The 14,560-nt window shown below is 38.9% G+C and overlaps 1 protein-coding gene across 1 annotated transcript in view; it reads right to left on the reverse strand.

Annotated features, from left to right (window-relative positions):
• The window catches only part of AIG1 (androgen induced 1), a 145,908-nt gene that overhangs the window by 13,876 nt on the left and 117,472 nt on the right, over window positions 1-14,560 (reverse strand). Inside the window, exon 4 of the mRNA XM_023750097.1 lies at window positions 14,285-14,400. Coding sequence (XP_023605865.1) covers window positions 14,285-14,400 — 116 coding nt within the window. The remainder of the gene's footprint in view (window positions 1-14,284; window positions 14,401-14,560) is intronic.

The following is a 14,560-nucleotide window of genomic DNA, read 5'->3' on the forward strand; positions in this document are numbered from 1 at the left end:
AGAATTCTGTTGGAGCTTTATGGAATTCAGGTACTCATTCATTTGTTCAACAGACATTTCTTGAGCCCCTACTTTGTGCCAACAGTGGGGCAAGCAACAGTGGGGATGCAAAGGCGTGCCCTTGAGGAGATTATGGTGCAGAGGGGCTACCAACGTTTCTGCTGCAAAGACTGTAGGTCCCAGGGAATATGATAAAGGATGTCTGCCTAGGTGGAAACAGCACTCAGAAAACTCCTCTGGGTGATGTGTGTGTGATAGTGCTAGAGAATTAATGCATCAACTCACAGGCAAATACAAATGGAGAGGTCCCACCGGAAGCAGTGTGGAAATATCCTCTAGCTCAATTACAGACTGAATTAGAAGTTACAGAGAGAATTATGTGATCCTTCACTTACTATGGTTTAATGGAGTATTCCTCAAGGCAACCTTTTAAGACATAATCATAATTTAAGATTGATCAAAGTCTTCCTAATTTTCTCATTGAAGCTGATCCAAATTTACAGAGCCTGGGATGTGTCTATCCATCAGGCTGGCTTTATGGGTGTGCACTCCAGGCAGTCACTTGTGGCCCTGTGCTCAGAAGGGCCCCACACTTAGTTTAATGCTCGGCTGTCACCGTCTTGCAATTCTTAATAATTTTTTAACAAGGAGCTCCACATGTTTATTTTGACCTGGGCCCCACAAATTACGTCTATGTAGTTGTGTCATCTATACTTTGGATCAACTTCCAGTTCATCCACTTAGTAGCACCTTGGACATTATTTAACTTCTTGAAGCTCAGTTTCCCCTTTTATAAAGGGGTATGAACTGCCTATCTTAAAGTTGTATTCATCCATTAATGTAAAGTGCTTAGCACCATCAATTTAGGTTAGATTAAACACACACACACACACACACACACACACACACACACACACATACAAGCAAACAAAACAAGTAAAACACCTTTCCACCGCTGTTCCTAGTGCAGAAATATATAATATTTTTCTGTACTTCTCACACACGAAAATGTTTTCAAGGTTACAAGTCTCTCCACCCATCCCTGGGGAAAGAGGCAAATTGTGCGTGCCTCCCAAACTGAATTCCTGTAGTGAGGTAATGAGGGAATGTGTTTTCTTCCTGATTCTCAATCATAAATATCAGAGTAATTTATCCACACACGCAGGCCAATAATTTGCTTCAGAATATTTTCCTCCAACACATGTCCTGGAGGCACATGCCTAAACTGGTTTTAAATGATTTGTTTCCTTTGAGTCCCACTTTCTACAGCCTACCTGGTCTTATGGTGATGTTTCCCTGGAGAGGATTCAGTTTGCATTTCTCTTAATAAAATTCATACCGGTCTTGCTTAACTTTAATCATTTGGACCTTCTCAAAGCATATACGAGTAGGTGCCAAACATCCAGTTGACACACTGAACATTGTAGGGAACATGTGTTCTTTCTGAAGGGGAGTGGAGAGTGTAGTCAGCGGGGGACTAATGGCCCAAGCAATTTATCAGGGCTGGCTTTGGTGGTGAGAAACCCATGCGTTCATTCTTCTACTTTTGGAAGGAGGGTGTGGTGGGGAGGAACATCCTAAATCCCACAACAGAAATCATAATTTCCATATTTTTCAGAAATGATCTGTAGTGTTTCTTTAGCACATTTTGTGCTTCTCTTTCTTCTAGCAGACTCTTATTTTTAGGATTACAAACAATGTTCTGGTTATCCCTGCCATGATGACATCTTCCTTGATCCTGCAACCTCCTTGGACTACCGATCTTTCTCTCTCTAATCGCCAACCGTCTTTAATAAATAGCAAACTTTCCAGACATTTCTTGAGCTCCTGCTTTGTGGCAGTGCTCAGCGTCTCTGTATTATTTGTCACTACTGTCCTCTGTGTGCTGCTTCCACAACTGATGAATGTTTCTTTTATTTTTTCATTCAACAAAAGTATATCAGTGCCTAAAATGTGTCAAACCATGAATGTAGCAGCATATAAAGTGGATGTGGTCCCTGCGGACAGGGTTCCCAGTCTAACAGTAATACAGACATTAGCTGACACACTATTGTTATGCCCTGACTGATGCAAGGGAGGAATGTTTGAGTCAATTACTTTTTTTTCCAAGTTGAGTTGTAATGTTTGTTTTTTAAATATCATCTTAATTTTTATCAGAATCAAACCATTTAAAGTTCTAGAAAGCTCATAAAAAATCCCCAGAAACTCCTGTCCCACCCAACTGCAGCTCTTGCTCTCTTTCCCATGCCTTGTCCTGCTCTCCAGGGGAAGCCACCTTCAACAATTTCAGCTGTTTCTTCTCGCTTTTACACCCATATTTCTTAAAAGTAGACATATATTCTCTCTCTCTCTCTCTCTCTCTCTCTCTCTCTCTCTCTCTCCCTCACTGAGGATATTTTTCCATTGATTTTTAGAGAGAGTGGAAGAGAGAGGGAAAGACAGAGAGAAACATAGATGTGAGAGAAACACATTGATTGGTTGCCTCCTGCATGTGACCAACCAGGGCCTGGGCCAGGGAGGAGCCTGCAACCCAGGTATGTGCCGTTGACTGGAATCAAACCCAGGACCTTTGGGTCCACAGGTTGACGCTCTATCCACTGAGCCAAATGGACTAGTGCCATATATTGCTATTTCTTGATTCATCATTTTTAGATATTATCTTAAGATTTTCTAATATGAAAGATGTTACGTTCTCTCCCCTCTTTTCCCCCTTTTATCCACCAAATACATTTAGATGATATTTTGGGGTCCAAGGTAGTTTTCAGTATTTTTGTTCTTATGCTTTTTGTGTTGTATCTAAAAGCTCTGCCAAACCCAAATTTCTTGTGTTTTCTTCTGGAAGTTCATAGTACTGAGTTTTACATTTAGATTTGTAATGTATTTTAAGTTACTTTTTGTGAAAGGTGTAAATTTTGCGTCTCAATTCAGTTTTTTTCATATAGATTTCTAATTGTTCCAGCATCATTTGTTGAAAAGATACCCTTCTTCATTTTATTACCTTTCCTCCTTAGTTAAATATTAGTTGATTATATTTATGTGAATCTATTTTTGGGCTCTCTATTCTGTTCCATTGATCTTTGTATCTATTCTTTTGCCAAGACCACAGTGTCTTGATTACTGGAGCTTTATAGTAAGTCTTGAAGTCAGGTAGTGTCAGTTCTTCAATTTTCTCTTCTTCTTCAATGTTGAGTTGGGTATTCTGGGTCTTTTGCCTTTCAGCATAAGTTTTAGAATCAGTTTGCCAATATCCACAAAATAGTTTGCAGAGATTTTGATTAGGCTTGTATGAAATTCATAGATCAAGCTGGTAAGAAGTGACATCCTAACAATATTGGGTCTTTCTATCCATGAACATAGACTGTCTATTCACTTACTTACATATTATTTCTTTCATCAGTTTATAGTTTTTGCATGTAGACCTTGTACATATTTTGTTAGATTTATATATAAGTATTTCATTTTTTGGTGCTATTGTAAATGGTATTGTTTCTAATTACAAATACAATTTGTTTATTGCTAATATATAGCAAAGCAATTGATTTTTGCATATTAACCTTGTATACAGTGACTAATTAATTCCAGGATTGTTTTTGTAAATTCTCTGGGGTTGACTACATTTCAGCTGTGAACAAAGACAGTTTTATTCTTTCCTCTTAATTTATATATATACCTTTTACTTTCTTTGCTTGTCTGATTGCACTAACTAGGAATTCTTATACAATATTAAATAGGAATGGTGAGAGGGGACATCTTTGCCTTGTTCCCAATCTTAAAGAGAAACTATCCAGTTTGCCATGATTTTATTTGTTCTGAAATGTGCATTGTTTGAAATAAATCTAGCTATACCAGCTTTAGTTTTATTAGTATTAGCATGTTATATCTTTCTCTATCCCTTTACTCAGCCTATCTATGTCTTAATATTTAAAGTGACATTCTTGAAGGCAACACATATTCGGTATTGTTTTTTAAATATACCATGATAATCTTTGCCTTTTAATTGCTGTATTTAGACAATTCACATTTAAAGTGATTATTGACAAAGTAGATTGATTACTACCCTGTTTGTATTTTTTATTGATTGCACTTGTTTTTGTTTTTTTCTTTCCCCTCTTTTATATTTTCTCTGGTTTTAATTAAGTATTTTCATGCTTCCCATTTTCTCTTCTCTCTTAAAAATATCAATTATACTTCTTAATACAAACTTTTATAGTGTTTCCCTAGAGTTGCAATACGAATTTACAATAAATCTAAATTCACTTTCAAATATCTTCTATAAGTAAATAGTGTTCCCCTCCCTTCACCTCCCCCCATCCCACCCCACCCCGCTGGCTTCTCTCAAGATATTGTCTTTGGTATTCTGCAGTTTGAATATGACATTTGTACATTTTTTGGCACTTATCCTGCTGGATATGCTCTGAACTTCCTAACTCTGGAGCTGTGGTTTGGTGTCATCAATTTTGGAAAATTCTTGGCCATTATTACTTCAAGTATTTCTTCTGCTCTGTTTTCTCTTCTCCTCTGGTATTCCAATTTCGTGTATGTTACACCTTTTAATCTTGCTCCACAGTTCTTGGATATTCTGTTCCATCTTTTTCATTTTTTTCCCTCTTGCTGTTCAGTCTGAGAAGTTCCTTTGAATACTGCTAAGCTCACTGATTCAGTCCGTGGCTGTGTCCAGTCTACTGGTGACCCTATCAAAGGCATTCTTTATTTCTGTTAGTGTTTTGATTTGTAGCCTTTTTTTAAAATTTGTTTTTAGAGTTTCTAACTTCCTGATTATAATAGTCCTGTTTTTACATGCTGTTTACTTTTACCACAAGAGCCCCTAACATAACAATCATAGTTATTTTAAATTTCTTATTTAATAATTTCAAAACCTGTGCTATATCTGGTTCTGATACTTGTCTCTTTATACTCTATACTCAAGAGTATAAAGAGACAAGTATCATGCTTTGTAATTTTGTTGTTGAAAGTCAGGCCTGATATCTCTGGAATTAGAAATTGAGAGAAACAGAACTTTAGTGTGTTACTCTGCCTTGTACTTGGCTATGCTTACTGTTTGCAATAGCCACAGGTGCCAGAAGCATCGAGTTCCTTTAGTTTCCTTGTTTTTCTCTCCCCTTTGTCTTTGAGTTCCCTTAAGAACTCCTTGTTAAATAGAGTTTGCATCTTGTAACTCTTTCAGTTGTAATCCACTTTTATGTTGGAGCCCTGTTGATGTGGTGGTAAGTGTGGGATGGGGATGTGCTCTATAATAATATGGTTAAATCTGAGTCTTTTAGTGGGCCTGTGTTCCTGGTTTGTGAGCAAGGAAAGCTAGAGGGGGCTAGGGTTGGGTCATTGCCCTTCCTTTGGGTCTATAAGGCTCTGGTAAAGTCTTTTCTCCTTTAAAGAACGCCTCTATTGTTGAGAATGCTCTGGGTGTATTTCAAAATGGTTACTTTTATACTCTCCATGCCAGAAACACAAAGGTTTTTCTTGGCTTTTCATCATTGGTTTCATTTATCTTTGAGTCTCTATCAGCTAGCACAACCAATACAGAGTAATTACTGTATATATTTGCAGTACAAATAAATCAGTGAATAAAGGTAAGTACAGAAAGAAGATGGTTTAGAACAAAAAGTAGAGAGTATTTCTACCTCAACACTGGTGACTACATTCAAAATGCAGGGTAATTTTTTAAATTTTATATCCACTAAACAGAGGCAAAAATGTTGGTTTTTGCTAATTTTTAAAATGGGAAAGCAGTGGTGCTTTGCACACTGCAGAAACAACTGATGGCCTTCCTTCTTCCGGAAGAGGGTCTGGCTCACTATTCCGTTTCTGGAAGTGGAGCAGGATTCTATCAGGCTGGCTCCTGGAGCTCTGCCTCCACTCCTTCCCACTCATAGTTCTCCACAGTGTCCCCTATACTTGAGGAGCAAGTCCCCCTGCCTTGAGTTTCTAGTCCTGCTGGCCTTGAGTTTCTATCCTTGCCCTGATCCCATTCTTGTCTGTCCATTGGGAAAGCTCACATTCCCCTTATCATCCACCCCACCTGAAAGGTGAATGGTTCCTTTCCAACAGCTTCACACTTTAAATGTCTTCCATCTTAATCCCGGGTCCTGTTCATTTATGCCTTACTGTCCCAATTCATATCCAGTTCCTTATTAATTTATGTTCTCCACCTCATATAAGTTTTCTTTTTAAAGTATTTAAAAATATGTGTAATATTTGGTGGGAATTTGACATACCTACATGCATGCAGGTATGTAATGGAGATACGAGGGCAAGTCATACAATGCCCTGGGGAAATTTACAAATTGAAGCAGCTAAACCTGAAGCACTAACATCCTACCACTTCATAAATATTTTCAGATCTCCTAGCCTGTGGTAAAGAGAAAAGTAAATTAAATTAAGAGTTACAGTTTTTACTCTCTTCTAAGTGGCAGAAACAATGCTTTTGGCAGGACTGAACAGAAGAACAGATGCTAAGCCTTGGTAAATAAATTGTTCTCTTTATTTGAATGACTGAGCACCGTTGACTTCTCTGGCGATCTCTGTTAGAACAAGGCAGGCCACATAATAAAGCTCAAAGAATCAACTCACAACCAAGGGGAAGTGACACTTATCAGAATGTATTTATTTTGGACAAGAAAGACAATGAGCAAATCCAGGTGTTGAGTCACTAGGAAAAATGAACACATACACGAACACAACAAAAATTCAAAGCTATTTTCATTCCTCAATGTTATCCTCATGTCTTGAAAAGTAGATTTTTTTCCTTCCATAGTTTTATACTATACTCTTACTAGTACATGATCACAAGCCTGTCTTTTGTAAGATTCAGCACTGATGAAATAATTCTATTCATCACTTAGTTCCATTTGTCCCTGGAGCAATTATATGAGACTACTGAAGGTCATTAATTGGACATAATGTGATAAGATCAAAGGGACACTAGTCTCACTAGGTATAAAGCTGTTTGAAAGAAAACCTGAGTAGACAGCATGCCCTCCCTTAGTGTCCTACCCAAAGACCAGCTTCCTGACTATATTGGCATTACCAATATTCAATTTCTTTTCATTAAGCAGTGACACAGTGAGTATTTGGATACTGTCTATGTTACAAATGGGAATAACAAAGGAAGAACTGCTACCATGGAAACTACCTGATGGCCTTTGTGGTGAGCTTCTTGCTACTTGAATGCAAGCAAACCCCATACAACAAAGGGCTTATCAACATTAGGCATACAGCTTCTATGCAAGAGCACTCATTATTAACTTTAATGAATGCCTTGAACATTGCAATCCAAGGCAGCATTATTCTTGTCCAACCTCATTATTAGATAAGCACAGGGGAACTTGCATTAAGTTATATTTTGGATTGCAAAGCAAGAGTCAATTTAAGGCCATCTCCCATGATTTGTCTCTTACAAAAACAAGCCACATAGTTTAAAGATGCATACACTTGGAAAGAAACTATTAAAAGCAAACTAAAAATCTGGATCATTGCCTACTACATTTCAATAGATCAAACTCACTTAATTTGTATGTGTCAGATTTTTCTTCCTCTACACAGTGCTTTCCTCAAAGAAAATTCATCCAAAGGTTTAGAGCATGCAATGTTTTAAATGTAGCTGTATTTTATATAGCTGGATATTTTAAAGAAGAATTTATTTGGTCAAGTTCAGCTGATATCCTTACTAACTTGATATGTTATTAAAATCCTGATTTTCCATAATTTAATAATTTTGGGGAGTGTGCATAGCCAAAATTTTACTAGAGTTAACAAAAAGAAATAAAAATTGAGTTAACAAAATTAATAGTAATGGGGGTGCATATCACTAGGGGTTTTCTTCCTTTTGAAAAAGTACTTTCACTCTCTCCAATGTCAATTAAGAGACTATGTCTAATGCGAGGTTATATTTGAAATCCTGGCTAGTATTCTAGTCTTCTCTACCTGTTTCCACCTGAGTGAATAGCCTCTTGCCACTTTCCAGTTTTGTTCTAGAAGCCTTCATTTAAGAATGGAATACCAAATGTGAAAAAGAAAGAAAATGGGAGAATTAATAAGCTAATATGTCTGAAAGATTTTTAACTTTGATGGAGAGTTTGTTCAGGAATACAAATAAATAGGTTTTGACAAAAATTAATCACTCCAGTTCTCACTTATTTTTAAAGTTGTAAAAATAATCTCTGAGGAATCACAACCATAATTGTGCTGGGATGAAATTTAAACTACTATCCTGCCCTAGTTCTTAACATCTTTGACCCCATGAATTCATGGTTTCCTTCCTTCCTTTCATCCTTCCATTTCCCTTCTTTCCTTTCTGCCTTCCTTTCAAGTTTACTGAGCCCAGTATTACACCAGGCAGTCTCAGGCACTGAGAATAATATGGAGAACATCATAGTAGTTCACACCCACATGCTTACAGCCCAGTGGAGGTGCAGGGTGAGGTTTCTGAGCAGTGGTATAAGTGCTGTGATGAGGTGACTGGGGGATGCATGGGAGTGCTTGATAGGGGCACCTAACACCAACTCAGAGTGTCAGGAATGGTTTCCTGGAGGAAGTAATATCTGATCTGAGACTCAAGATAAGACTTCGAGTGGGGTGAGGCCTGGAAGAAAATGGTTCACACAGAAAGAACAGTAAGAAAGATAAAGGTAGGTTCATAGAACTATAAGAAGTTTGTGTGAAGTTCTGGGGAAGAAGCAGAGCTAACTTCCATGGGTTTTGTGTGCCATGAAATTACAACCATGCAGCACAGACCTACACTAGACTGGAAATCAGGGAAAGTTTCTTTCTTTTTTTTTTTAATTTTGTTTTATTGCTTAAAGTATTACAAAGAGTATTACATATGTCTCCCTTTTTCCCCCCTTGACCTTCCCCTGGCCTCCCCTACCCTCTAGTGTCTTGTGTCCATTGGTTATGCTTATATGCATGCATACAAGTCCTTCAGTTGATCTCTTACCCTCCCCTCCCCCCAACCCTCCCCGGCCTTCCCGCTGTAGTTTGACAGTCTGTTCAATGTTGCTCTGCCTCTGTATCTGTTTTTGTTCATCAGGGGAAAGTTTCTTAGAAGTGATGTTTAAGGTAAAAATTCAAGGTGGCGGGGCGTTTGGTAGGTTAAGAGGTTGAGTTGGGAATAGAGTGCCAGGTGAGGGAAGAACATATGTGAGTGTTGTGAGGCAAGAAGGAGCATGGTTTTTCTGAGGATGGAGAAATCGAGTGTGGCTACAGTGGGCAAGGACAGGAGATGAGGTGTTTCAGGGAGGTAGGGATGAGATCATACAGGGCCTTTGAGGCCACCTTAGGATTGCAGCAATAAAAAGCTCTCCAGATGCTGTACTGCTTCACTCCCAGTTCTTCTCCATCAATGTGTATGCAGCAAATTAAAGTATCAAGAAGAATCAAGAATCACTGTTCTTTCCCTCAACACTGGCTCAGGCATGAACAAAGGTGTCTCTGTTAGGGACGATAAAAACTGTGCCTGGTGGTCCTCATTTATTCATTGGCCAAGACAACTGATGTCATGGTATGTGTGGGGCAAAAGAAGACCCATATGGATGATGAACCCAGAACAAGAGAAGTATCTGTCATGTTATTGAATGTGGTGAGATTCCTACTGGGTGAGATGGGGAATCAGACATCACATCTTCTGCAGTGATTCCTGTTGCTCCTGAGAAACACTATGTTCTTTTTGTGAAACTCCTTGAGACCACTTGTTACAGGTCCTGATTGACACCTTCAGTGGCCCAGTTACACATACTGCTATTCTGGCCGCACTGTCCCTGTGTGCCTCTGGTCATGTACAGCTGGGTAAAAAGGCTTGGGTTACACATCTATGAGGGTTACACCTGCTGTGTGTTATCTTATTTATGGACTCAGCTAGCTAGGACTTGGAAAATCTTGGAAAATATTGCTAAAGGTTGTGAGAAAAAAGATGTCAGAGCTTCACTATCTTAGCCGAGAAGGAAATTGAGAAATGGTGCCACCCTATCACAAATGTCAATCAGGAGCTATGCTCCCTGGAGAACTGAAGTCCTAATGTCTGGCGAGGCTCTCAAAGAGGGTCTTAGATCCAGAAGCTTTTCCTAGCCATCCTTCTTAGGCATGGAATCATGGCATTCATGAGGATGCTTCCGATTCAACCATAAGATGTGATGCTTATATTGGAAAGGACCTATATGCATCATCTGGTCTCGTGGTATTATCAAGTATCCTGGTTTTACTGACTTTAGAACGAGGAGATGTCACAGTCTTGGAAACAACCATGGTGAAAATTAAGATGATCACTGCTTCGAATACAAGTATGGTGTCTAGCTACTCTCTTGACAGCCAATGTGGATTAGTAAGAGGATAGTGTCTGTTGACTGCTGCCAATACTTTCAAATGGACCGCTGGCAGATGCACTGCACTTTCTGTACAAATTAGTTCACATGACAAGTTTACCCTGGCAGAAGTAGACATCTTATGTCACAATCATCCATTTGGAATACACCTTTTAAAAAAGACGCCTTGTCTGATAGGCAGGCAAATAGCATCATTTCACATTGTAATCAAGTTAACTATTTTTTATAACACATTTTATAAAATTCTGTACATACTTTTGATTTAAAGTTTAATATATTTAGTCGGGCACTTTGTGTGACAAAAGGAAACTAAAGGTATTGTTCTTATGGAAGGGACTTGGTCTAATGTGATGGCTCCTTGGTTGAATGACAGTTTCTTGTGAGCTGTTCACTCCTCCATGGCCTGATCAGATCTGAATAGAGTACTAATGACAATTCCTGGATTTCTCCAGAGGCTGGCATGAATTTATGAATGAATTGCCACTCCTTTCTTGTAGTTTCTTGCAGAGCTAGAAAACAGCATTAGCCTTCAGACTCCATTATCTTTCTTATCCAATGTTTTTCAAGCAAGACATCATGGGGCTAAATTACTCACTATAGTTACAAAATGATTTTATTTGTACCTGTAAATTTATGCATTGTTTTAATTTATGTAAGATTTTTGTATGTAATTCTCAGCTTTTAAGGATGACTTACACATCTTGTTTTTCTACTGTCATGTGAGAATATCACAGTCCAAGGATACGTCATTGTATAAGGAAAAATAAAAGTCTACCAAGAAAGAAAAAACAAAACTCAAATTGGAAAAAAAGACCCCGCTATTGAAGAGTTTGAAGTAGGAGGATTGACATGACCAGATTTGCATTTTAAAACAAACTATCTGGCCAAGAAGTGGAAAGTGGGTGGGAGACAGTGTAAGAAAGTTTGCTATGAAGATTTACGCATTAGGAAATCAGTAGACGAATAGCACCTGTCAAGGAGGCTGAGAAGGAGCAGCCGGAGAGAGTCAGGTATCATAGGAAATGGGCAAATTAATCAACCAATCAACTAACCAACCAAACCAACCAACCAACCAAACAAACAGAAAACTGGTTAAAAGTACGAAGTTGTGGAGAGGTAAAATACAAGTAACCATGATGGGGAGAGCAGCAGAATTAAAATTGTAGTGATTGGAGGAGAGCAAAATATCAATGGCTCCAGGTGCACTAAACTTCTTTGACTGCCTGAGGTTTGGGTAGAGTGGGAGGAACCATTAAGTGATTCGGAGAGGGATCAATTTTGAAAACTGGAAGGAAAACACGGAGATTGTTATATCACCTAAGTCGGAAGAGACAGATTCAGGAAGGGGAATGTTTCCATATGGAAACTACTGAAATGTCCATTGAGAAGAGGTCTACAAAGCATTCAAGGAATTCAGCAAAACAGAAGTCATTCATGGTGTCAGCGAAAGTTTTGCTAAAATAATGAAGCTTAAACCACATTGGAGTGGGTTGATGATAATATTAACATGGTACCCACTCTGTGCTAAGTACTGTTCTATGTGCTTTACGTATACTAAAGATTAGTATTACTTTAGTCATTGCCACTGAGGGTGTGAGCTCAATGGGCTCCAGTGTATGAGAGAAAGTTCTGGTATCCCTTGCTTTGTCAACACTCGCTGTCTAAATCTAGGAAGAGAACAGATTCAGATAGGGAGGGAGACTTGTGAGATGGAGAGAAAGCTAGAACCAGAGCAAAGCAGATAGCCAGCTTGGCCAGCAGCCTGCGAGGTATAGGTTCAGCTCACACATACAGAGAATTGGAAGGGAGACCTATTTATTTTATATCTAGCATGTGATAAGAGGAATGCTTTCTTCCATTTTGGCACAAGGTTCTGGAATGTCCAGTCACAACCCTGGTATGCTACTAAGAGATTTCATATCCTGAACCTTCTGCTGGTTCATCAGCTCCGAGATAGTCTGAAAGGGAGCAAAAACCAGCATCTTTTTTATAACAATTAAAATCTTTGGATTTATATAAAGTGACATGATGTGTGGGACATTGTTTAGGTCTTGGCATACCCATGAATGCCTAGGGCAGAACACCAAAGAAAAAAGTCTGTTTTGAAAGCTTTCTCAGCATATATCTGAGAGAATTCGCTAGTTAATGCAAATACATGTCCAAACAAGTACTGGTTTGCTTAGGGAGTACACAGCACTGGCAAGCCTCACTTGGCGTGAAGAGCGTGAGTAATGCTTCATTTTAATGAGGGATCTTGGGGGTCTATAATGAAGACGATGTGGTATTTCCCACGTGTCTCTTTGAAACTCTGACTGATTTTACCTCCAGTGGAAAGAAAACCCATCGGAAAGTATGTAGTTCCTGAAACCTCTGGGGCTTTACAAGATTCAGATAATTTAACAGAATATAAGTGAATTTGTGGAAATACATCCAGAGTTCCCAGAGTAAAAAAATTCCCTTCCCACAGGTAAGCAAATATGAGTGCAAAATAATAAGAATGTATTTTGGGGAGGGAAGAGAGAAGGGCATTTGAGGCTTAAATGCTATGGGCACTCCCAGGTATGTTGTGAACACTGCAGCATCCTTGAATAATTGTGTAGCTTCCCCACATGGCTCTTCTGAAAGATAGGAGTCATTTGACTATCAAGTTCATATGTATAAAGCACATACATGAATTTTTAAGATGTAATTTCACAGTCTTACTTTACCCGTGAGCCCTGATCATTTGGAGCTTTCCTGTGAGAGAAAATGAATACTTAAGGTTTTAGTTGTAAAAAGAAGATCTAGACAGTGACTAGGAAAACAAATGTTCCCCAGTCCTCACAAATGGTCTTTGACTAGTCGATGAAGTGGCAGATGGAATGAACATTACTGCACGTTTGTTCTGAGGTCTGCAGTCTGGATGTCCCCTTAGAGCTGGTCATAAAGTGTGACTTTCTAGAAGCAAATTCCCTTTCTGTTCAGATCTGGGACATTATGTGAGCATTCATGCAAAGTATGTGAAGAACTGCGCTGACCTTCATTCTCCATTTCTGGGCTGGCTGGAGCTAAACGCTCCATGGACACTGGGCCTTCCAAAGCGCTCCAGGAGCTTGATGGGATTAAGCACAGTTGGGGAGGGCGTGCTGGAAGAATGTTCTTCAGTCCTTCAGGCTTAAAGGAGGGGACGGTGACCCAGAATTCAGGGCAAGAGAGTCCTGAGAGATAGAAATGCTGGCAGGAGAGACCTCTGCTGTGTAAGCTAATATATCAAAGAGAACTTGAAATTATAAAGAGAAATAAGAAATTTTCTAAAGATAAACAATTTTGAAACATTAAAACATGGTAGGAACTGCAATTAATGTGTAATAAACTTATCAGGCAAAACCTCTTATCAGATAAATTTGGAATCTCCCGCTTGGGACTTATTCATGCCCAATAGACAAATTAGAGATTTACCCCAACTTAAAAAAACAAAACCACTAAATGCATGCTATATGTAATAACTAATCTGGAATAGGTTTTAAACTGACTCGTATATTTTCACTTGTTTCCTATGAAGTTTAAAGTCATGTCTCTAAGAGGTCATTTCTCCCACCCTTATTTGCATTCGCTGCAACTCCCCCACTCCCCAACAAAAGCAACAACAAAAAATCCCAAGCAAAAAAAGCCCTTAAGCAATAAAATCGGTGTCCAAGAACAACATTTAGTTTGAAAAAGAGTTGAAAAATGTAGCCTTGGAAGAACCACTGCTTACATGGGATTGTTCAACAAATTCCTGTTGTGTGAGGTTTGGCATATACTTTCTAAAAATATAAGCATCTGGGGAAATGAGACAAAGCCCAGGTCTTGGACCAAATGAGGCACGCAGTATGAATCTGTTAGTGATTATATCCATAATGAAATATGTGCCCAAATTTAGCAGTGCAAAATCTAATACAATACGAAAGGCCAGCAGGCACTGTCCTTACCATAATATATAGCCGAGAGAGAAGGTACATATGGTAGTGAGTCCGCTGCTCCTGCTGGGATACCCGTGGTGTGATGTCCTCATCTCGATCAATATAAAGGGCAAAACTGTTGTGTGCTGAAACAGAACAGAGACCAGGTGACACAGATTCTCATCATCGCCCATCCGTAGTGGTTTTGCCTTGTCTCCAGTCGGAGAATGGGTAGTGTAAATCCCTAGTGAAAGCAACACATCAGAGAATAGCGTGTGGACACAAAAACACAGAAAGCGTCAATTG

Source organism: Myotis lucifugus, unplaced genomic scaffold (assembly GCF_000147115.1).
Source record: "Myotis lucifugus unplaced genomic scaffold, Myoluc2.0 scaffold_11, whole genome shotgun sequence".
In the NCBI taxonomy this organism is placed as follows: domain Eukaryota; kingdom Metazoa; phylum Chordata; class Mammalia; order Chiroptera; family Vespertilionidae; genus Myotis; species Myotis lucifugus.